Below are 24121 nucleotides of genomic sequence, written 5' to 3' on the forward strand. Positions count from 1 at the left end.
GCATCATAGCCAATAAAGTATTTTTGCACTGTAGTTACTGTTGTAGGGAATGTGGCAGCTGATGTGTCAACAGCAAAATACTGCAAGCAACAGAGCAGTGATGACCAGATAAAGTGTGGGATCAATTTTGCCCAGGATGTTGGTTTTTGCTATTTTTCAAAATATGTCCACTTGAGGGAACATACGCACCTCAGTGTAACATTTCATCTGAAAGGTTGCACCTTCAGCTGTGCAGCACTTGCCAGTACAGCACAGGAGTGTCAACCTAGAATCGCTGCTTTTATGTCTGGAGTGAGACTTGAACCCTTACCTTTCTGAATCGAAGCCACCACCAAATGTTTGCATACAAGTTAAATACTTACACACACGCTGTCTCTGCTGAAATCGTGAGAGTTAACTCTGTTTGCAGAGATGGGAATTATCGGTGCACGTACTGAGATTTTCTGTAGTATTTCTTGGTCTATTTAAATTTATGTTCATCAAATCAGTTGCTCCTTCTAAGGAACAACTCCATTCTCAGAACTCTCTGGTTCAGCTGGGAACTCTCTCATTCTAAGTCAGATGATTGACTGTTTATGTTCCAACCCAGGATTTGAGCATAGAAGGTAAATCTGAAACTGTTCTGGGCTATTGGAGATGCCACTTGTTGGATGAGATGCTGTTCTCAGATGGACATTTAAAAATATATTGGCACAAATTTGAAGAAGAGCAGGCAAGAAATTCCAGTTATCTTTGCCCATCTTTATCCTTCAATCAACATTGGTTAACTGGAGTTGAAGATTATCATATTAGCCATGATCTCATTGAATGGAGAAGCAGACTTGATGGGCTAAATGGTCTACTCTGTTCCTATGTCTTATGGTCTTATTGTAAAAACCACAATCGGGCAGCATGGTGGCTCAGTGGTTAACGCTGCTGCCTCACAGAGCCAGGGTCCCAGGCTGGAATTGAACCTCAGGTACCTGTGTAGAGTTTGCACATTCTCCCCGTGTCTGCATGGGTTTCCTTTGGGTACTCGGGTTTCCTCCCACAGTCCAAAGATGTGCAGGGTACGTGGAATGGCGATGAGAAATTGTCCAGGGATGTACAGGTTAGCTGAATTGAATTGAATTTATTGTCACATTGTCAGGGTGGGATGGATCTTTGAGAATGCTAGTGGCCTTTCCTTGACAGCAGGCCTGGTAGATGGATTCTATAGATGGGAGTTTGGTCTTTGTGATTGTCCGGGCCGAGTTCACCACTCTCTGTAACCGTCTTCGATCTTGGGGAATGGTACAGTTGCCATAGCAGGTAGTGATACATCCAGACAGAATGCTCTCGATGGCGTACCTATAAAAGTTGGCAAGGGTATTTGCCATCATGTCAAATTTCCTCAGCTGACTGAGGAAGAAGAGATGTTGTTGTGCCTTTGTAACCAGTGTGTCCACATGAAGAGTCCAAGAAAGCTTTTTGTGGATGACCACTCTTGGGGGCTTGACATTCTCCATTCGTTCCACCTCTGGGCTGTTAATGTATAGGAGTGGGTGGGGGGGGGGGGGGGGGGGGAGGGAGGCATAGATAACATCCTGCCGAAAGTCAGTAATGAGTTCCTTGGTTTTGCTAGCATTGAGAGCTAGGTTGTTCTCAGTGCACCATTTTTCCAGGTCTTCCACCTCCCATCTGTAGTCTGTTTCGTTGCCATCTGAGATTTGACCGACTATGGTGGTGTCATCAGCGAACTTGTAAATGGCATTAGTCTGCTATTTGGTGATGCATTCATGGGTATACAGTGAGTACAGTGGGGGGTCTCCAGTGTTGAGTGTTAGTGAGGATGAAATGTTGTCCCCAGTCTTCACTTATTGTGGCCTGTGGGTCGGGAAACTGAGGATCCAGTTGCAGAGAGTGGAGCTTAGTCTGAGACCACTAACTTTAGTAATCATTCTCGAGCGATTAATAGTGTGGAAGGCTGAACTGTAGTCAATGTGTAGGATTCTTGGTGTCAAGATGTTCTAGGGATGAGTGATTTGGCATCTGACGTGGATCAGTTGGACCAATAGGCAAATTGGAGTGGGTCAAGAGTAGTGGGGAGGCTGGAGATGATTAATGCCATGACCAGCCTTTCAAAGCACTGCATGACCACCGAAGTTAGGGTGTTACAGGGTTGGAATGGGTCTGGGTGGGGTGCTCTTCAGAAGGTCGGTATGGACTCGATGGGCTGAATGGCCTGCTTCCACACTCTAGGGATTTAGTGATACTGTAGGTTATCTCATTTCTATTTGCGAGAATGTGCTATGTGCGAATTGAAATTTCAAAAAATATTTCATTAGCTGTAAAGTTACAGCCCGCTGTTGGAAATGAGGCCTTGGAAATGCGAGGGTTTTTTTTTGTTTAGAAAATTGTGAACGTCTCAGCGTGAATGTTACTGAAACGGACTCAGTCAGGGTTGATTTGTTTGCAGGACTGCAGAACTTTTCCAAGAAGCTCTGGGGACGCGTACTTACATTTAACAGCGTCTGCCAATAATTTGCAAATAAAGGGTTAAGGAGGCGTCTGTGTATTTGTGTGTGTGTCAGAGAGACGGTAAATGCGCAATTTCCGAGGGCGGCTCTCTCCTTCTGCCTTGGTCTGCTCTTGGGACTTTGACATTTCTCTTTGGACATTGTAGGGGGAATAATGTCCGCGGCAACTCGACTCAAAGTCCTCCAGCAACATCTAACCTCCGGAGTCGTATCCTTTTAAACTCTAGGCACCTCGCTGGGGAAGAGGTGAACCAACATTCCTCTCCCTCTCTTTCCCCTGTCGTCCTTTCTGTTAGCTTTATGCTTAAATCTTAATGGGACCGGTCCTGAGGCAAGGCCACTGGCGGAATCCCCGGTGGCCACACAAATGCAGAGGGAGCAGACTGCGTCAGGTGAAGGTTAACGAGCGATATGTTGAGACTAAACACGCTGAGTTATTGTTTGAAGATCATTTTAAAGCGTTAGTCCTTTTGAGATCTTCAAAAAATATGTTTGCAGTTAAAAGATCGCTGCCGAGATGCACCGAAATAAATGGCCAAGTCTCCCCAACAATAAATAATCAAGTTTCATTTTTAAAATCTTGTCAAAGTGCCTTAAACTCAGTAAACACTACTGACGTGAAAGCAAGGTGGAAATGTTTGCAGCAGTTGTAGATTAGATTACTTACAGTGGGGAAACAGGCCCTTCGGCCCAACAAGTCCACACCGACCCGCAACCCACCCGTACCCCTATATTCACCCATTACCTAACACTAGGGGCAATTTAGCATGGCCAATTCACCTGACCCGCACATCTTTTGTGATTGTGGGAGGAAACCTACACAGACACAGGGAGAACGTGCAAACTCCACACAGTCAGTCGCCTGAGGTGGGAATTGAACCCGGGTCTCTGGCGCTGTGAGGCAGCAGTGCTAACCACTGTGCCACCCACAAATATAATCATTTATTTTTTAAAATTTTGTCCATGGGATGTGGGGTAGGCTAACATTTATTATGCATTTCTATTGCCCCAAGAGCTCAGAGTCAGCCCACACATAGGCCTGACCTGGTAAGGAAGACAGATTTCCTTCCCGAAAGTGAATCAGATTGTGAACTGAAAATAACAAATGGGGAGACAATGGCCTACTGGTATTATCGCTGGACTATTAACCCAGATAAGGTTCTGGGGACCTGGGATTGAATCCCACAACAGATGGTGAAATTTGAATTCAATAAAAATCTGGAATTAAGAGTCTAATAGTGACTGGGAATCCATTGTCAATTGTTGGGAAGAGCCAATCTGGTTCACTCATGTTCTTCAGGGAAGGCAACTGTTTGTCTTAGCTGCTCTGGCCTACATGTGACTCCAGACCCATAGCGATGAGCTTGACACTTAACAGCCCTCTGGGTAATTAGAGATGGGGAATAAACACAGGCCTGGCCAGTGACACCCTCATCCTGTGAATGAATACTGGCAAAAGAAATGCTGGAGATCACAGCAGGTCGGGCAGCTGTGGAGAGAAAGCAAGCCGATGTTTTATGTCCAGACGACTTTTCATCAGAGTGAACCAGATTGTGTCTTTGATAACTGTGGGTAGTGATTACATGGTTATCATGAGGCTAGTTTTTATTTTATTGTAGGTTTGTTAATTGAGCTGCAATTTCATCATCTGCTGTTTTGGGATTCAAATCCGTGTCCCCCAAAGCATTGCCCTGGGATTTTGGATTAGTATTCCAGTGACTGCCTCTATCCGATGAGTTTCTGTTCTTGTATTGTTTACTGAAGGTTAACTTGGCCTGGAGACTGGTGATCGCTCCCCTGCATTCCTTCAACAGAGTGTGCTGGAATTTTCCTTTGTGTCTACCTGACTGGGCCAAGGCAGAGCAACTCCTCTGAAAGGCAGCTCCTCCAGTGGTTCAGTCTTCCCTTGGTACTACATCAGAGTGTCAGTCCAAATCCTAAAGTGGGAGTTGAACCCACTAGTCATAGAAGAGGGTGCTACAAGCCAACTGGGTTAAGTGAACTTTGGTCAGTCTGTTCTCTTTGGTGTTAATAAGACCTTGCTGCCTGTAAATTAGCTGCTGTGTTTTATATGTTGCAACAGTTGAAAAGTACTTCTCAGTTTTGGGACACCCTTGAATCCTGAAAGATTATGAATATTCATCTTTTCAAAGAGTTTGTACTGAAATTGTAGATCTGATTACACATCAATTGGTTGCTTTTTCTTTGGTCCTGAGTTACCTAATCATTGATCCCACTGTGATTCAGCAAGCTTCCAAAAAGAATCTAATGACAGAGTGATTCAGTACAGGAGAAGGTTGCTCACCCATCTGAGTCTGTGCTGGTGCTTTGAAGGCATTATCCAACGAGTACCACCACCTTTCCTCTGCTCCTTACCAGATTTTCACCTTCAATGCTCAAATTCCCTTTGGAAGGTTGCACCCTTACTGTCAGCGCATTCCAGATTATGACCTGCTGCATCAAAAATAAATTTACACCCAGAAATGGTCAAAATGTTGCACTCAACATGCAAGGTCCCATCATGAAAGCTGAAGTTACCTCCCTTTATCCATCTTTCAGACAACTGGTCCCACCTCTGGAGAAACCATTCCACATGCTCATCCTGGAAGGCTCTGGTAAGTACAGTAATGAACCATGTCTTGCTGAATTAATAGTGGCATGTTAACAGTGCACAAGAGCAAGTGCAGGTGTTTGAGACATGCCCTAATTTGCTAATTTCCTCAATCTGCCAGTTATTTTTTTCCATCCCCTTGCCATTCACTTTTCACAAATCACTTACTCGAAGCCTTTTTAGGAGCTCACCGGGTTTGCCAGATTTATTTGCTATCGAACACTCAGAATGCTTAGGGTAGTGGTGAACTGCCTTCTTGAACTGCTACCGATCATTTAGCATAGGTAGGCTCATGTTGACATTAGGGAGAGATTTCTAAGATGTTCATTTATTGACAGCGAGGGAAGGGCGATACATTTCCAACTGAGGATGGTGAGGGGCTTGAAGGGAAATTATCATGCACTGTTGCTGAATTACTGCCTTCTCCCAAATTGGTGCCTCACGCATTGTAGATCCTAACTTCGCCAGTTTGATCTCGAAATTCAGATTGTAGAGTCTTAAAAAACATAGAAAATGTCAAAAAATTATGATTAAACATTGGTTTAGTCTTTTCTATTGGCTATTGTTTTGGAATAGTAACTGCTAATGTTGCATTGTGGGAATTAGGCATGGGAAATTCATCACAACAATCTGCAAAACCTGCATGACAGGTGAATGGGTGAATAGCTGTTTCTGAGCAATATGCTCTGTTTAGTGCACAGTTTAACTAATAGTCGTTGAAGGACATTTGGTTTCAAAGACAGTTTCTATTATTCAATTGTTGTATTTGTCCAGGCACTATACTTATCATTTCTCTAATAACATTAATTCTCAGAATTTTCAACAAAAATAATATTTAATCTGGAATTAAGTGCTGGTCTTATAATTCGTGATCATTAAACTGCCACAAAGTCATAGAACTTTACAGCATAGAAACAGACTCTTCTGTCCAACTCATCCATGCTAACCAGATATCCTAAATTAATCTAATCTCATTTGCCAGCACTTGGTCTATATTCCTCTAAACCCTTCCTATTCATGCATCCATCCAGATGCCTTTTAAATGCTGTAATTGTACCAGCCTCCACCACTTCCTCTGGCAGCACATTCAATACACGCACTACTCTCTGTGTGAAAAAGTTACCCCTTAGATCCCAATAAGAAGTTTCCCCTCTAACCTTAAACCCTATAGATTTGGACTACCCCCCCCACACACACATCGAAGAGGGAGAAGACCTCGGCTATTTACCCTATTTATGTCACTCACGATTTTAGAACGTAGAACAGTACAGGACAGAACAGACCCTTCAGCCCACGATGTTGTGCCGACCATTGATCCTCATGTGAGGTAAACCTAATGTACGAACTCTCAAATTTCTGTGACCATATGCATGTTCAGTAGTCTCTTAAATATCCCCAATGACCTTGCTTCCACAAGTGCTGCTGGCAACGCATTCCATGCTCTCTCAACTCTCTGTGTAAAGAAGCCGCCTCTGACATCCCCTCTATACTTTCCGCCAAACAGCTTAAAACTATGACCCCTCGTGTTAACAGTTTCTGCCCTGGGAAAAAGTTTCTGGCCATCAACTCTATGTATGCCTCTCATTATCTTGTACACCTCAATCAGGTCCCCTCTCCTCCTCCTTTTCTCCAATGAAAAAAGTCCGAGCTCAGTCAACCTCTCTTCGTAAGATAAGCCCTCCATTCCAGGCAGCATCCTGGTAAACCACCTCTGAACCCTCTCCAAAGCATCCACATCTTTCCTATAATAGGGCGACCAGAACTGGACACAGTATTCCAAGTGCGGTCTAACCAAAGTTTTATAGAGCTGCAACAAGATCTCATGGCTCTTAAACTCAATCCCCCGTTCATGAAAGCAAAAACACCATATGCTTTCTTAACAATCCTGTCCACTTGGGTGGCCACTTTAAGGGATCTATGTACCTGCACACCAAGATCCCGCTGTTCCTCCACACTGCCAAGAATCCTGTCTTTAATTCTGTACTCAACTTTCAAGTTCGACATTCCAAAATGCATCACCTCACATTTACCCAGGTTGAACTCCATCTGCCACCTCTCAGCCCATCTCTGCATGCTGTCAATGTCACGCTGCAGTCTACAACTGTCTTCTATACCGTCAATGACACCTCCAACTTTTGTGTCATCTGCAAACTTGCTAACCCATCCTTCAATCTCCTCATCCAAGTCATTAATAAAAATTATAAAGAGTAGAAGCCCAAGAACAGAGCCCTCTGGAACACCACTCACCACTGACTTCCAAGCTGAATATTTTCCTTCCACTACCACTCGCTGTCTTCTGTCAACCAGCCAATTCTGTATCGACAGCTAAATTTCCCTGTATCCCATTCCTCCTGACCTTCTGAATGAGCCTACCATGGGGAACCTTATCAAATGCCTTACTGAAGTCCATATACACAACATCCATCGCTCGCCCCTCATCAACCTGTCTATAACATCCTCAAAGATTTTGTACCAGATTGTTAAAACTCTCCTAGAAACATAGGTGCAGGAGCAGGCCATTCAGTCATTCAATCATGGCTGATCATGCAAGCTACTTGCTGTGTGAAGATGTTTTCCTGTTTGCTTCTTTTGCAAACTGTTTTAAATCTGTGCTCCGTGATTCTTGATCCTTTATGAGCAGGAGGAGTTTCTCCCTGTCCATAACATGCAGGCCCCTCCTGATTTTGAAAACTTTGATCAAATCTCCTGTTAGCCTTCTCCTTGTAAGGCAAAATAGTCCCACCTCCTCCGAGCTGCCCTCAAAACTGAAGCAGTGCCCTCTGTTTTCTTATGTAATCTCAAGAAACTGGTGGAATGTTATCAGCCAATAAACACATGTCATGTTTGTGACTGAGTTTTGACCTAATTGAGTATCGTTGAGGAAGAAAATAGTTGAAAAGTTTTTCCAGGATTTGTCGAGGAACATAATGAGGGACTCTACTAACTGAGTGAATTGTGAGTGGGAGATATACCAGAGTTCCTGGCAACACATTGAATTAACATGCCAAGGTGTTGAACTGATTTTTTGGGAATGGAATTCCTGCTGTTGGTCAGCTTGCTGTTTAATTCAACTTTTGTTAAAACCAAATTTATCAACAACAATAATTTCATCCATATTTTCTTGGTGGGAGTCCTGAAGGAAGGTATGAATATCTGTCTCCTTTAACCTTCTAGGATTTTTAATTTTTGTCCTCTTTGGGTCAAATGTCTTCTGCTGCTGCTGTTTAACAACTCTTGTGTGTGTTAAATTAGTTGGATCATGCCAGAGTATCTATGGGATAGTGTATTCTACATTAAGCTCTGGACACGAACGTAAAACATTTTTTGTGTTAATTTTGTGTTCCAAAACTACTTTGCGTTCAATTTTGTTATTTCAAATTGTGTTTTTTTATACCTAGCTACACTTTGGAAAACAGAGTTCTGACCCCTGAGCAGAGACAGTTTTATGAGGAAAATGGATTCCTCCTTATTAAGAAGCTGATTTCTAATGAGAATATTGAGCTCTACAGGTGAGCTATTAAGTCTTGAGGAAAGAAAGATTCCATTTATATTGTACTTTATCACATCCTAAAAACTTGCCAAAGCTTTTCACTTTCAGTTCTCTCGGTATTATAACTGTGCTCAGATCCAGTCAGATCTTGAATGAAACCCAGTCTTGATAGATCCTAAGTTTTATTTTTGCAGTTATTTACTAAAGTGGTTAGTCAGTGAACCTTTGCTGCCAATGTTCTTAGACAAAAAAATACAAGTTTATTGCATAAAAGGAAATAACAGATAAAGATAAAAATATATAAATACTTGAAAATTTAGAAAGATCTTAACATAAACAGCAAAGCACAAAATGTAAAATCAGAAGTAGGCCATTTGGCCCATTGAGTCTGCTCTGCCATTCAGTAAGATTGTGGCTGATCTGATAATCCTCAACTCTACTTTCCTGTAGATAGTGAGGAAAGAGATCAATCTGAGACTGGTACAGTTGAGAACAGAAGCGAGTCAAACACAGTCAGGGCAGGCAGGGACAAGATAGGACTAATAAATTAAACTGCATTTATTTCAATGCAAGGGGCCTAACAGGGAAGGCAGATGAACTCAGGGCATGGTTAGGAACATGGGACTGGGATATCATAGCAATTACAGAAACATGGCTCAAGGATGGGCAGCACTGGCAGCTTAATGTTCCAGGATACAAATGTTACAGGAAGGATAGAAAGGGAGGCAAGAGAGGAGGGGGAGTGGCATTTTTGATAAAGGATAGCATTACAGCTGTGCTGAGGGAGGATATTCCCAGAAATACATCCAGGGAAGTTAGAAAGTGAGAAATAAGAAAAGGAAGATCAACTTATTGGGATTGTATTATAGACCCCATAATAGTCAGAGGGAAATTGAGAAACAAACTTGTCAGGAGATCTCAGCTATCTGTAAGAATAATAGGGTGGTTATGGGAGGAGATTTTAACTTTCCAAACATAGACTGGGACTGCCATAGTGTTAAGGGTTTAGATGGAGAGGAATTTGTTAAGTGTGTACAAGAAAATTTTCTGATTCAGTATGTCTATGTACCTACTAGAGAAGTTTCAAAACTTGACCTACTCTTGGAAAATAAGGCAGGGCGGGTGACTGAGGTGTCAGTGGGGGAGCACTTTGGGGCCAGCGACCATAAGTCTACTAGATTTAAAATAGTGATGGAAAAGGAGAGACCAGATCTAAAAGTTGAAGTTCTAAATTGGAGAAAGGCCAATTTTGACGGTATTAGGCAAGAACTTTCAAAAGCTGATTGAGGGCAGATGTTCGCAGGTAAAGGGATGGCTAGAAAATGGGAAGCCTTCAGAAATGAGATAACAAGAATCCAGAGAAAGTATATTCCTGTCAGGGTGAAAGGGAAGGCTGGTAGGTACAGGGAATGCTGGATGACTAAAGAAATTGAGGGTTTGGTTAAGAAAAAGAAGGAAGCATATGTAAGACATAGACAGAATAGATCGAGTTGATCCTTAGAAGAGTATCAAGGAAGTAGGAGTATAATTAAGAGGGAAATCAGGAGGGCAAAAAGGGGGACATGAGGTAGCTTTGGCAAATAGAATTAAGGAGAATCCAAAGAGTTTTTACAAATACATTAAGGACAAAAGGTAACTAGGGAGTGAGTAGGGCCCCTCAAAGATCAGCAAGGAGGCCTTTGTGTGGAGCCACAGCAGATGGGGGAGATACTAAATGAATATTTTGCATCAGTATTTACTGTGGAAAAGGAAATGGAAGATATAGATTGTAGGGAAGTACATGGTGAAACCTTGCAAAATGTCCAGATTACAGAGGAGGAAGTTCTGGATGTCTTGAAACACATAAAAGCTGGATGATCAGGTGTACCTGAGAACTCTGTGGGAAGCTAGAGAAGTGATTGCTGGGCCTCTTGCTGAGATATTTGTATCAGCGATAGTCACAGGTGAGGCGCTAGAAGACTGGAGGTTGGCAAACGTGGTGCCACTGTTTAAGAAGGGTAGTAAGGACAAGCCAGGGAACTATAGACCAGTGAGCCTGATGTTAGTGGTGGGCAAGTTGTTGGAGGGAATCCTGAGGGACAGGATGTACATGTATTTGGAAAGGCAAGGACTGATTAGGGCTAGACAACATGGCTTTGTGCAAAGGGAAAGCCTGTCTCACAAACTTGGTTGAGTTTTTTGAAGAAGTAACAAAGAGGATTGATGAGGGCAGAGCGGTAGATGTGATCTATATGGACTTCAGTAAGACGTTCAACGAGATTCCCCATGGGAGACTGATTAACAAGATTAGATCTCATGGAATACAGGGAGAACTAGCCATTTAGATACAGAACTGGCTCAAAGGTAGAAGACAGAGGGTGGTGGTGGAGGGTTGTTTTTCAGACTGGAGGCCTGTGACCAGTGGAGTGCCACAAGGATCGGTGCTGGATCCTCTAGCTTTTGTCATTTACATAAATGATTTGGATGCGAGCATAACAAGTACAGTTAGTAAGTTTGCAGATGACACCAAAATTGGAGGTGTAATGGACAGCGAAGAGGGTTACCTCAGATTACAACAGGATCTGGACCAGATGAATGGAGTTTAATTCAGATAAATGCGAGTTGCTGCATTTTGGGAAAGCAAATCTTAGCAGGACTTTACACTTAATGGTAAGGTCTTAGAGAGTGTTGCTGAACAAAGAGACCTTGGAGTGCAGGTTCATAGCTCCTTGAAAGTGGAATCGCAGGTAGATAAGATAGTGAAAAAGGTGTTTAGTATGCTTTCCTTTATTGGTGAGAGTATTGAGTACCAGAGTTGAGAGGTCATGTTGTGGCTCTACAGGATATTGGTTAGACCACTGTTGGAATATTGTGTGCAATTCTGGTCTCCTACCTATTGGAAAGATGTTGAACTAGAGGGCATAGGTTTAAGGTGAGAGGGGAAAGATATAAAAGGGACCTAAGGGGCAACATTTTCTCACAGAGGGTGGTACGTGTATGGAATGAGCTGCCAGAGGAAGTGGTGAAGGTTGATACAATTGCAACATTTAAAAGGCATTTGGATGGGTATATGAATAGGAAGAGTTTGGACGGATATGGGCCGGGTGCTGGCAGGTGGGACTAGATTGGGTTGGGATAACTGGTCGGCATGGGCGGGTTGGACCGAAGGGTCTGTTTCCATGCTGTACATTTCTATGACTCAATAACATTGACAGTAAAGGTACTGAATAATTATTTTTTCCAAATATTTAGATGGGCAGGCATCAGAAATTTTTCCTTTCTAGACGGAAGAGGCCTGATATAGTAGTAATAATGGCAAGCTTAGAAATGTTACAAAAACAAAACAGCTAAAACAAACTTTTGGATCAACAACTGAAATGATATTCAACCCAGATCAGTGAGCAAGAAGTATGAAGTAGTGACAGTCATTATAAAGAGCCATCAGACAGGGGACAGGAACTGTTGAATAGGATCAAATCGTTGCAGAACTCGTAACCAGATGAAAGGAAGACCACAGGTATATGTAACCATAAATCCATTTTTCTACCATTCCACTTAAAATGAAATAGATTTGGTTTTTTTTCAGGAGTAAACTGAAGACTAACAATAATAAACTACTAATTGTCAACATGCTGTATGAACTGAATGAATGTTAATTTTTACACTTTATAACAAAGATAAACAATTTTCTTTTCAGAGAAGAGTTTGAGAAGATTTGCCGGAGGGAAGTTGAGGTTCCGGGACTAACAATAATGAGGGATGTATCCATTTCTAAAACGGAATATGTTCCAGATCAACAAGCAATTTCTAAGATCCAAAGTTTTGAGAACAATGAAACACTGTTTAAATACTGCTGCTTGCCAGAGGTGAGAGTCCAGAATTGAAGACTGCATACAAAGGCTGTGTTTAATTCATATAAAGGAAGGATACCTGAGGACAGAAATATATCCAGCAGTTCTCAGGAATTCACTAGTTGAGAGTGTGGAGGAGGCAGAAACAAGGCTTTCAGAAGTGCAGGTTGTACAATTGAATAATTATTTGAAGAGCAAAAGATATGGCTAGGGGAATAGAAGGGCTTTTGTAGCACAGTGGTAGTGTCTGTACTTCTGACCAAGGAGGCCTGAGTTCAAGTCCCACCTGTCCAGAAGCAGGGCGGTGATGGCCTAGTGGTGCTATCTCTAAACTGTTAATCCTGAGACCCAGATGATGTTCTGGGGACCTGGATTCAAACTCCCTCCATGACAGATGGTAGAATTTGCAATCTCTTTTTTAAAAAATTGACATTGAGAGCCCAGTGATGATCATGAATCCATTGTCAATTGTCAGTAAAACCTATCTGGTTGACTAATGTAATTTAGGGGTGGAAACTGCCATCCTTACCTAGTCTGGGCTACATGTGATTACAGACTCACAGCAATGGGGCTGACTCTTAACTGCCTCCTGGGTAATTAGGGATAGCAATAAATGCTGGCCTGGCCAGAGACTCCCATATCCTGTGAATGATATTTTTAAAAATAACACTTGGATAAATGCAAGATAATTCATTTTGGTAAAACTCACAAGGGCTGGATTTATACAGTTAATGGTAGGGACCTGGATAATGTAGTTAAGCAGAGAGACCTAGGAGTTCAAGTACATAATTCTTCGAAATTTGTGTCACAGGTGGACAGGGCGGTTAAGAAGGTATTTAGCACGCTTGTCTTCATTGTTCAGGCCTTTGAGTATAGGAGTTGGGATGTGATGTTAAGGTTGTGTTGGTGAGGCATTGTCTAGAGTACTGTGTGTAGTTCTGGTCACCCTGCTATAGAAGGGATATTATTAAATTGAAGAGAATTCAGAAAAGATTTATTAGGATGTTGCCGCAAATTGAATGTTCGAGTTACGATAGGCTGGGACTTCTTTCGCTGGAGCATAGGAGATAGAGGATAGATCTTCTAGGGATTTATAGAATCATGAGGGGCATGGATACGGTGAATAACAAGAGCCTTTTCCCTGAGGTGGGCAAGTTCAAAACTAGAGGCTATATTTCTAAATTGAGAAAGTTTTAAAAGGATGTGAGGGGCAATTTTTTTACACAGAGTGGTTCGTGTTTAGAATGAACTGCCAGAGGAAGTGGTAGATATGGGTGCAGTTACAATGTTTAAAAGACATTTGGACAATAGGAAAGGTTTGGAGTGATATGGGCCATGTGCAGGCAGATGGGACTGGTTTAGTTTGGAAACATGGTTGGCTTGGAGTAGTTGGACCGAAGGGTCTGTTTCTATGCAGAATGACTCCAAGATCAATCTCTGAACAGTTTGATTAGGAAACAATCTTTGAGTATAAGTAGGGATTGTTGTGTTGCTCTTGCAGAGAGCCAGGACAGACATGACGGGCCAAATGGCCTCCTGCGTTGTACCAGTTCAGTGTTGCTTATCAGAAACATTGTAGAGTTTCATTAATAATGTGTAACATTTAAATGACATTCACACTGGAGTATCTATGACTCCATCAGTCAGTCTCTTACCTGAGTGGTAAATCCTCAGCAGATTCAACACCTTTTTCATGGTAAAGTTTCTTTGCTTTCTAGTGGTTTGTTGAATTCTTGAAATTACTGACCGAATCGCTTTGCAGCCAATTTATTGTCAAAGAGAAGTCATCTCTGATGTTTCTTTTCAGATGCCATTCCTCTCAATTAGATTTGGTTCTGCTTTTTAGATCTTGAAATATGTGGAGTGCTTTACAGGCCCCAACATTATGGCGATGCACACCATGCTGATCAACAAGCCCCCCGACACGGGTAAGGGAAATAAAGGTTCACTGAATACATATTTGAAAGGCTCCTCAGATAGCACCTTCCAAACCCACAAGCACTTCAGTCCAGAAAGACAAAGACTTGGGAACACCAGTCACTGCAAATTCCCCTCCAAGCCACTCCCCATAAAATTATATCACTGTCCCTTCACTGTCACTGGGTCAAAAATCCTGGAATTCCCTCCCTTGCTGTGGGTGTCCCTGGGTGGGGCTAGCATATAGTCCCCATCAGCACCATCTCACAGGCAACTAGGGATGGACAATATCAACCAGCAATGCCCACCTGTAATGAGTGAAGTTTTTAAAAATCAACGCAGTGACTGATTGTAGCGGTTTGGAAAGACTGTCTGTTTTCTAACGTCTGTAATTAATGTGTTCTTACATTGCCATGTGCAGAGAAGTTTCCAGCTGCTAATGTTTGAGGCATTGAACCGATTAATCCTTCAACATTAATGCTGTTCCCTCTGCCTGTAGAGTTATTTTCAGTTTTCTGATAACAGCTGCAAGTCATTTGCTTCATTATATTACAGTGAGCTTTAACTTGTGAAGTAGTTATTAAGGTGGAGTGTTCTGTTTGTTTTTCCTTTCCCTCATGTATGGCAGACCTTGGTGGTAATGTAAAGTTTGGTAGCTCAAGATATATTCTGGGATTCACCGAAACTGTATTAATATCTCAGTAAGAGCAGAAGAGAGATGATAAAAGTTTGTTGAAATTGGGGAAGTGATCACCGTTGATTTTGCGTTTCCAGGGACAAAGACATCTCGTCATCCCATGCACCAGGATTTGCATTATTTCCCATTTCGCCCTGCGGATCAGATAGTGTGCGCCTGGACGGCCATGGAGAGAGTGGACCGCAACAACGGATGCCTTGTTGTACTGCCAGGGACTCACAAGGGGAGACTGAAACGACATGACTACCCAGAGTGGAAGGTATGTACTTGGCCACCATGCCACCTGTGTGCAAAACAACAAATAACATAAAGAACAACCACCATTGCAAACATACGAAGTGAAGATAATCACTCTCTGGGTAGGAAGTGGGAGGGAGGTGGTACATAGTCATGGGATTGGGGTGAGCCCTCAAGCCTGCTGCACCTTTCAATAATGCTGACGCTGATTGGGTCATGGTCTTAGCTCCAATCTCCTGTCTGCCCCTTCCCCTGCACAATTCTCGACTTCCTGATCTACTGAAAAGCTATCTAACTCAGTCTTGAATACAAGTTAACAGATGCAGCCTGCAGTTTTTTCCAGGGAAGAGAGTTCCACACACTATCAACTGTGTGACAGAAAAAGAATAGATCCTGATTTCTGCTTTAAAAGAGGGGACCTTAAATCTTAAATGACCCCCCTCAGTCTCTCCCCACAAGAGGAAAGTAACTGCAGATGAGGAAATTCAGAGAGAGGAGTGTGGAAGACGAGTGAAATAACCTGACCGTAATATTTTTGTGAGCAAAGTAGTGCACCATAGGAGCAGAAATTAGACTATTCAGCCCATCGAGTCTGCCCCACCATTTGATCATGGCTGATAGGTTTCTCAACCCAGTTTTCCTGCTTTCTCCTGTAATCTTTGGTCCCCTTGGCAATCAAGAACTTATCATCTCTGTCTTAAATGTACTCAATGAATCAATTGTCATGGTAACTATTAAAACACAGTTCCATTATTGCACAATGAAAGCATATGAATGCTAAGCAAACCATTAGATTTGATTAGAAATAGTTTTTCTGATTTTGCTTTCATTAATCCTTATTTTAATTTTTAACGTGAGACTTGTGTTGGTTGTTGTGACAGGAGAGCTAAACTGAACCTCTAGGTGACCAATGCTAACACCATGTCATATTGAGCAACTTGGATCTTGATCAGCATCAGGAAGGTTCGCTCCAACCATCCTTTGTAGTTGGGGATCTCCAGGGGCACCTTGGATTAGTGTGGTGCAGGAAATCCATTTCTGATGAGAGATGGTTCTGGTCTAAAGCTAGATGTAGTTTATTGCAAGATGGTAACTGTGGACTCCAAAAGAACCGACGAAATGTTGATCTCACTTTTCATTTTGGAGCAAGAATTAAGAATGTTTCTGCAACTGTCAAAAACATAATGACTGTCTCTCTCAGTTGCAGCATCTCTAGTTTTCAACAAAAAAGCTTCTTATTTTTATTTCTTCACAGGATATGAGCGTCCCTGGCTGGGCAGGTATTTACTAATTACCCTTGAGAATGAGGTGGTGAGCAGCATCCCGTGGAGAGGGAAATGGTGTTAACATTTTGAATCCAGACTTTTTCAGAATGCCAGTGTCTTTTTCCAGCATTTTGTTGTTTGAGTTATCTCTGCTGCTCTGGCCAATATTTATTCCTCAGTTAGTATGGGAAAAAATAAATTACCCAGCCGTTATCCCATTGCTGAATGTCGGAACTTCCTGTGTCCATATTGGCAGCCTCATTTTGTTTTATATACATAGGATGTGGATGTCACTGGCTGGGCCCAGCATTTATTGCCCGTCCGTAGTTGCCCTTAAGAAGGTGGGGGTGAGCTGCTCTCATAAACCACTGCAGTCCGTGTGCTGTAAGTAGACCCAGAATTCCATTAGGGACGGAGTTCCAGGATTTTGACCCACCAACAATGAAGGAACAGTGATATATTTCCAAATAGCTTCTAATTTAATTTTAAGCACCCAGATTTGTGGTTCTTAATTTTAACTGAAGATAATTGATTTTTGTTAACCATAGTAGTAATGTGTTGTTTCTCCATCTACTGTAAATTCAGGATGGTGTCAATAAGATGTATCATGGCGTGCGTGATTATGACCCCAGTCATCCCAGGATTCACCTCGTGATGGAGAAGGGTGACACCGTATTCTTCCATCCTCTGCTCGTTCACGGATCAGGAACAAATCGGACTCGGGGCTTCCGGAAGGTACAGGGTCATTTGTAAGGAGGGGTGAAAGGTCAGACCTGAGACGCACTTAAATGCAGTAGATCTGAAGAGGATCCATCATCTTATTGGTGCAAAACCAACTAACCCCACAAACTCGACCTGGAACCTCTTAATTCTGGTGCAAGAATTGATTGCCCATCCCTAGCTGCCCCTTGCAAAGGTGGTAGTGAGCTGCCTTCTTGAACTGCTACAGGCCATGTGCTATGAGTAGACCCACAAGGTTGATTCCAGAGTTGAGAAATTTGGCTTATGAGGAAAAATTGTGTACACGGGGATTATACTCATTGGAAGTTAGAAGAATGAGGGGCGATCTTAAAGAAAAATACAAAATTATGAAGGGAATAGATAAGAGAGAAGCAGGGAAGTTGTTTCCACTGGGGGGTGAAACAAGAACTAGGGGGCATCGCCTCAAAATAAGGGGGAGCAGGTTTAGGACTGAGCTGAGGAGGAACTTCTTCACCCAAGGGTTGTGAATCTGTGGAATTCCCTGCCCAGTGAAGGTGTTGAAGCAACATCGTTAAATGTTTTAAAGGCAAAGATATATTTTTGAACAGTAAAGGAATTAAGGGTTATGGTGAGTGGACGGGGAAGTGGAGCTGAGTCCACAAAAAAGATCAGCCATGATCGTATTGAATGGGGGAGCAGGCTCGATGGGCCGAATGGCCTGCTCCTGCTCCTATGTTCTTGCTGATCTATATACAGACTGCCTCAACACAGAGATCGTCCTGTCAGAAGGTGCACTGAACTGATATGTCCACCATTCCGAGTTGGTGCTTTGCAAGTTAAAAGCCTTCAGTGTAATATTCAGGTACAGCGGTATACAGAGATTAATTTAGTTGTGTTTAGTGTTTTTTATTAGTGTTATGGTGATATCAGTCACAGGTTTCATTGATTATTCTATGAAAACTGGAGAATGTTTTTCACTGTCCTTCTGTGTTTGTATTTCCCCAACTAAAAGGAGGATAAAAGATTAATTGGAATGTTATGGTGTACCTCCTTGTAGCTAGAATCCAATGTGTAAGCAAGGTGCCCACTTGTCTTTTTATTTAAAGACAAGGAGTAGACAGTGATGCAGGAAGTATGGAGATGCTGGAAATATAATTTCTGGTTTCAAGAAGGCATCTGAATCTCAGTAAATGCCTTGTTACAACCAGGTGAGGAGGGCTGAATCGACACTGCTCTTTGTAACTGGCTTGGTTCGCCTCAACAAACATTAGTTAGCAAGCTGCTATATCACGCCTCAGTTATAACATTGTAAAGGTCCCAGAGGAGCATAGGGGCTGCTGTTCTATTTGAGAGAGACAGACAGATGGTGATGAACCTAACCTCAGGGTCACCATCCCTCAGGCGAAGAGGATAGGTTGAGATGGGGAGTTATTCACAGTAACCTCAGCCAGAGAAGGAATTGAAACCAGGCTGTTGGTATCCCTCTGCATTACAAACCAGCTGTCTAGCCAACTAAGCATCAACGTTAAGGAGCCAGTTAAGTGAAAGAAGGCGAACTTTATTACTGACTAACTCCAAGATAAACAATAAAGCATGACATTCCACATGAGCGCGCACACACAAAGAAAAGTATAAAGATAATAAAAGGGGAGATTATTAGGTATGGGCAATTTTAAACAGTCCTTCGACAGCTTACGGTGTGGGTTTAACCTGAGACCACGATTGTTTAATTAATGATTTGTAACTTTAGCAGTCCCAAAATTTAATGTATCAATTTGAGTTCTTGCTGAATGGATGTTTCTTTCTCGATTTGATTTAACTCCAGGCATTGCCTTTTTGAGCGGCTGAGAGAAACTATGAGGAACATTAGTGAGATTTAAACAATCCTTGGATAAGCACATAGATGATGATGGGATACTGTAGGGAGATGGGTTTAGATTAGTTCACAGGTCGGCACAACATTGAGGGCCAAAGGGCCTGTTCTGTGCTGTATTGTTCTACGTTCTAAACAAAAGAGATGGCAAGCCTTCCGTTTCTGCAGCTATAAATCCGTTTTCTCTCTCCCCCACTCCTCCTAAACGGCAGCTACCTGAGATGCAGTTCATTTGTGTATTCTTGGGTCTGGCATTTTTTTCCAAGTCGGATAAAGTGTAGGCAACTTTCCTCCCAGTATGTGAAACCATAGGAAAGGTTTTAATCAAACAGGAGATACAGATTGGAGTGACTGGTTACATTTTGATGGCACTTCATTTTCAGTTCAAACTGCTTTTCTTTTTATTATTAATGTTTTCATTATCTTTACTCAAACAGTTGCAAACTTGTATTTGATTTCTTTTTTTAAAACCAACATCACATAACTTCCAGCATAATGTCTTGGTGAAAATGAGCATTGACAAAAGTCCGATTTTGGTTAGATGTCAGGGCACAGTTTATCTCCCAGAGAATAGTAAACTGCTGGAACAAGTTGACATTTTGTGCAGTGGTTCCTGAATAAAGTCACACAAGAGCAAGGCCTGTTTCTGACAAGCAAGAGGTCAATCCTTACAATTTGTTTTCCTCTGTACTATTTTAAGTGATATGGGCATTGCTCATTGGGACAGTGTTTATGCCCATCTCTAATTGCCCAGAGGGCAGTTAAGAGTCACCACCAGATTTCCTTCCCTAAAGGACAAATGGGCCTTTTATGTGAATTGATGTTAGTTTCATGATCACCATTACTGGGACAACTTCTACAGTCACAGCTTTCTTTTCTAGTCATTGCATTTAGAACCACGTGCTGTTGTGGGGAGATGTAAACACGTCCCAGATTAATCACCCAATGCTGTAACTACAATGGCAGGGGATTCCGAACCAGGGAGATGAGCTAGATTTTATGGCTGGCAGGGGAATTTCTCTGAAGATTCCCCCCATATTGGCTCTGCAGGGGCTTCCAATTTCTTTCAACTCTCACGGAGATCTCACAATTTCAGATGAGGTGAGTTATCGATTCATAGAGATTGTCTAACACAGAAACAGACCCTTCGGTCCAACTCATCTGTGCTGCCCAGCTATCCTAACCTAATCTAGTCCCATTTGCCAACGCTTGGCCCATATCCCTCTCAACTTTCCTTTTCATATACCCACCCAGATGCTTTTTAAATGTTATAATTGTACCAGCCTCTAGCTTCCTCTGGCAGCTCATTCCATACACGTACCACCCTCTGCATGAAAAGGTTGTCCCTTAGGTCCCTTTTATATCGTTCCCCTCTCACCCTGAACCTATGCTGTCTAGTTCTGGGCTTGCTGTTCACAAATGAGGAAATGTTTTCTCAAATGAGGAAAATCAGAGGATCTTCACCTGTCCATCAACGTCTGTTTGGATGGATATATGTTTCATTGCTTTCCACATCATCATTTACTTCTGTGTTTGCATTCTGATTTGTTTTTTTTTCCCCCTTATTAGGCGATCTCGTGCCACTTTGCAAGTTCTGACTGTTACTACATCGATGTAAAGGGTACCACCCAGGAGAATATTGAGCAAGAGGTACTTGGGGTAGGCCGAAGGAAATACAATATTGATGAAGATGTAACTTTGGTGGTAGGTTTTCTTAAAAATAAAGTACATTTTGTCAAACTGACATACTGTCTTATAAGAAAAGTAGTTGCTACAAGTTTTAGGTTCTTTATTATTTTGATGCTGTTTACTTTCTTCGGTAAATGGATTGTGGTAGCTACAGAATGGAGCATCAGTATTTGAAGCTTTCTGTGGGACATTGTCTGCAAATATTTATACTATCCTAAAGAACTGGCATTCATGTAAGGAATCCATCCCTGCAGCTACATAAAGGCAATTGTTGTTATCGTTGCTATGTATCAGTACACTCTGTCCTTAAACCAACATTGCAAGCAAGTCAACAAACTCTGTGACAATGTTAAATGTCCTGACTTGCACCTCATAGAATAAGATTCCAAAATGATGGTGTCATAGTCGCCATTGGATATGACACTATCGACTGTCACATTTACTAAAAGAGAATCAACATCCTTTTTACCAATCAAACTTAAGATCTCTAAAGGCAAAACACAATTTACTGCATTTCTCTGATGTTAACAGTCAGAATCACAGCCTCACAGTGCAGCAGGAGGCCACTCAGCCCGTCTTCAAATGACCATCATTCCCTCATGCCTATCTCCTGCAATTTCCCCACACCATTACACGTTATTTTTATCAAAATAAAAATAGAATGTCCTCTTGAATGCCTCAGTTGAACTGGCCACATTTCCAGGCAGTGCTTTCACACCCAAACCACGCTCTGTGTGAACGTGGTTTTCACCTGCCACCTTTGCTCCTTTTGAAACCTATGCCCCTCTTGTTCTTGTACCTTTTACACACACAGCCAGTTTCTCCCGATCTCCAGCCTGCTGATGATTTTAACTGCTGGAGAATGCTGCTGGACTTGTGGAGTTCCAGAACTGTAGCTCCAAGATAACAGGAAGTAGACACAGGAGAAGGCCATTCAGCCCATTGAGGCTGCTCCTCCATCCAGTAACGTCACAGCTGATCTGGTCCAGTCTTGAATGCACTATGCTTGCGCTCCCATAACCCACAACTCCCTTGTCAATCAAAGATTGTTCAACTTAGCCAAGAATAGTCATACAGCACAGAAATGTACCCTTATGTCCAACCTGTCCGCGCCAACCATGTACCCAAACTAAACTGGTCCCACCTGCCTGTGTTTGGCCCATATCCCTCTAAACCTTTCCTATTCCTGTACTTATCCAGACATTCTTTGGAATGTTGTAACTGTGTCTGCATCTATCACTTGCTCTGGAAGTTCATTACCATAGACAAAGCACCCTCTGGGTTTAAAAAAAAGTTGCGCCTCATGTCCTTTCTAAATCTTTCTCCTCTCACCTTACAATTATATCCCCTCGTTTTGAATTCCCCCACCTTAGGGAAAAGATCCTTTGCTATTCATTTTACCTACACCCCTCATGATTTTATAAACCTCTACAGGGTTTATCGGTAGGGTTTAACCTCTACAGGGTCACTCCTCAATCTCCTACCCTTCAGTGAAAAAGGCCCCAGCCTATCAGCCTTCCCGTCTAATTCAAACCTTCCATTCCCGATGACACCCTGGTAAGTCTTTTCTGAACCCTGTCCAGTTTAATAATATAGCAAAGCGGCCAGAACTCATCTCCAGGAAGAAAATTCTGAAGACTAACAACTCTCTGAGAAAATAAATCTCTCCTTCTGTCCATCTTAAATTGGAATCCCTCTCCGTCAGGTAAGGGACAGCAAAGATCAAAGGGATTACCGGAAAGTAGTAATTCCATAAGATTCAAGGAGAGGGAAGGAAATGTTCAAAATTACAATGAAAAATGCATTTGCAATACTTTTTAAAATCTCTCTCATCCATTTTTAAAGTAAGTGTACAAAGAGGGCAGCACGGTGGCTCAGTGGTTAGCACTGCAGCGTCACATGGCCAGGGACCTGGGTTCGATTCCGGCCTCAGGCGACTGTCTGTGTGGAGTTTGCACATTCTCCCCGTGTCTGCGTGGGTTTCCTCCGGGTGCTCTGGTTTCCTCCCACAGTCCAAAGATGCGGAGGTTAGTTGAATTGGCCATGCTAAATTGCCCGTAGTGTTAGGTGCATTATTCAGGGGTAAATGTAGGGAAATGAGTCTGGGTGGGTTACTCTTCGGAGGGTCAGAGTGAACTTGTTGGGCCCAAGGGCCTGTTTCCACACTGTAGGGAATCTAAGATCATTACATAGAACTATGGTAATCCCAAGTCACCAAGCTCTTGTGGAATCTGATCCAAAGGCATTCAGTGCTAATACGTCTGTGGTTTCATCTTTCTAGGATATTTGGACCATCAAAGGACGTCTTGTACAAGGAGAGAGAACTAACCTATAGATTAAAGGCTGGCATCTGGTTCTGAGTAATTGTCAGAGGGTGCTGTCTGATTACATCAAACGTCCCTTATGTCATCTGTCACATTTATGATTCATTAGCTATTTGCACTTGCAATTGATAATCTCATCATCCTCAGTGTAATTTTATAGACTTCAGAATGACCTTGCCAGCATACGTGCTATCTGTGTTAACCTTTCATGCGACATTAGTTATATGTAAGGCAGCGCTGTGGTCAACTCAAAGAATGTTTTGCAGTTTAGCTGTCTGTGATTCACTGAGGCATGCTGACTGTCCTGATTGCACTAATGTTGTTTGATATTAATTTTATTACGTTTCAAATTCTCTATCTGTTAATTAATATTGCTGAGTGATATAAAATTAAATTTATTTAAGACAGAAGGCCTGTTAGTGTATTGATTAGTCAGTTTGCAAATGGCCACATATAAATACTTTTAAATCAAAGATTTTGACCAGTGTTGGGGTTGGTCATGGCTGAAGGTGACACAAAATGGCTGCCGTGAGTTTGAGTTGACGTACAATGGCAGAGCAAATTTTTTAGCTGAAGCAGTGACTTATTTTGTGTTAAAAGTAAACTATAAATTAGGACAATTGTAGCTTTTTAGGCAGAATATATCCCAGGTAACAATAGCACACAAAAGGTGTTACATTCAAGCAGCTGTGTTTGTTTGGACAGATACAGCTGAATAAGGACACACTTGAGTATGCTGATAGCTGAATTCCACACCTAGCTGATTTAAACCAGGAGAAAGTGAAGACTGCAGCTGCTGGGGATCAGAGCTTAAAAATGTGTTGCTGGAAAAGTGCAGCAGGTCAGGCAGCATCCAAGGAGCAGGAGAATCGACGTTTCGGGCATAAGCTCTTCTTCAGGATTCTCCTTCTCCTTTGATGCTGCCTGACCTGCTGCGCTTTTCCAGCAACACATTTTTAAGCTTACTAGCTGACTTAAAGTCTGAAAT

The 24121-nt window shown here is 42.3% G+C and overlaps 1 protein-coding gene across 4 annotated transcripts; it reads left to right on the forward strand.

Moving 5' to 3' along the window:
- The first annotated feature begins 2582 nt into the window (after positions 1–2582).
- On the forward strand, positions 2583–23543 carry phyh (phytanoyl-CoA 2-hydroxylase). 4 transcript variants are annotated; one of them, XM_060843080.1, is made up of 9 exons: positions 2583–2706; positions 5058–5113; positions 8508–8618; positions 12276–12444; positions 14276–14357; positions 15121–15302; positions 17131–17280; positions 20690–20824; positions 23091–23543. In XM_060843080.1, exons 1-9 carry the CDS (start codon positions 2653–2655, stop codon positions 23142–23144), a joined length of 993 nt encoding a protein of 330 aa, XP_060699063.1. In that variant the 5' UTR covers positions 2583–2652; the 3' UTR covers positions 23145–23543. The 4 variants fall into 4 exon arrangements, with proteins under 4 accessions (XP_060699063.1, XP_060699066.1, XP_060699062.1 ...); XM_060843083.1 differs by lacking the exon at positions 2583–2706 and adding an exon at positions 2725–2744; XM_060843079.1 differs by lacking the exon at positions 2583–2706 and adding an exon at positions 2872–2890.
- The last annotated feature ends 578 nt before the right edge of the window (positions 23544–24121 follow it).

The sequence above is a fragment of the Hemiscyllium ocellatum genome, chromosome 23, assembly GCF_020745735.1.
Source record: "Hemiscyllium ocellatum isolate sHemOce1 chromosome 23, sHemOce1.pat.X.cur, whole genome shotgun sequence".
NCBI classification, from domain to species: Eukaryota; Metazoa; Chordata; class Chondrichthyes; order Orectolobiformes; family Hemiscylliidae; genus Hemiscyllium; species Hemiscyllium ocellatum.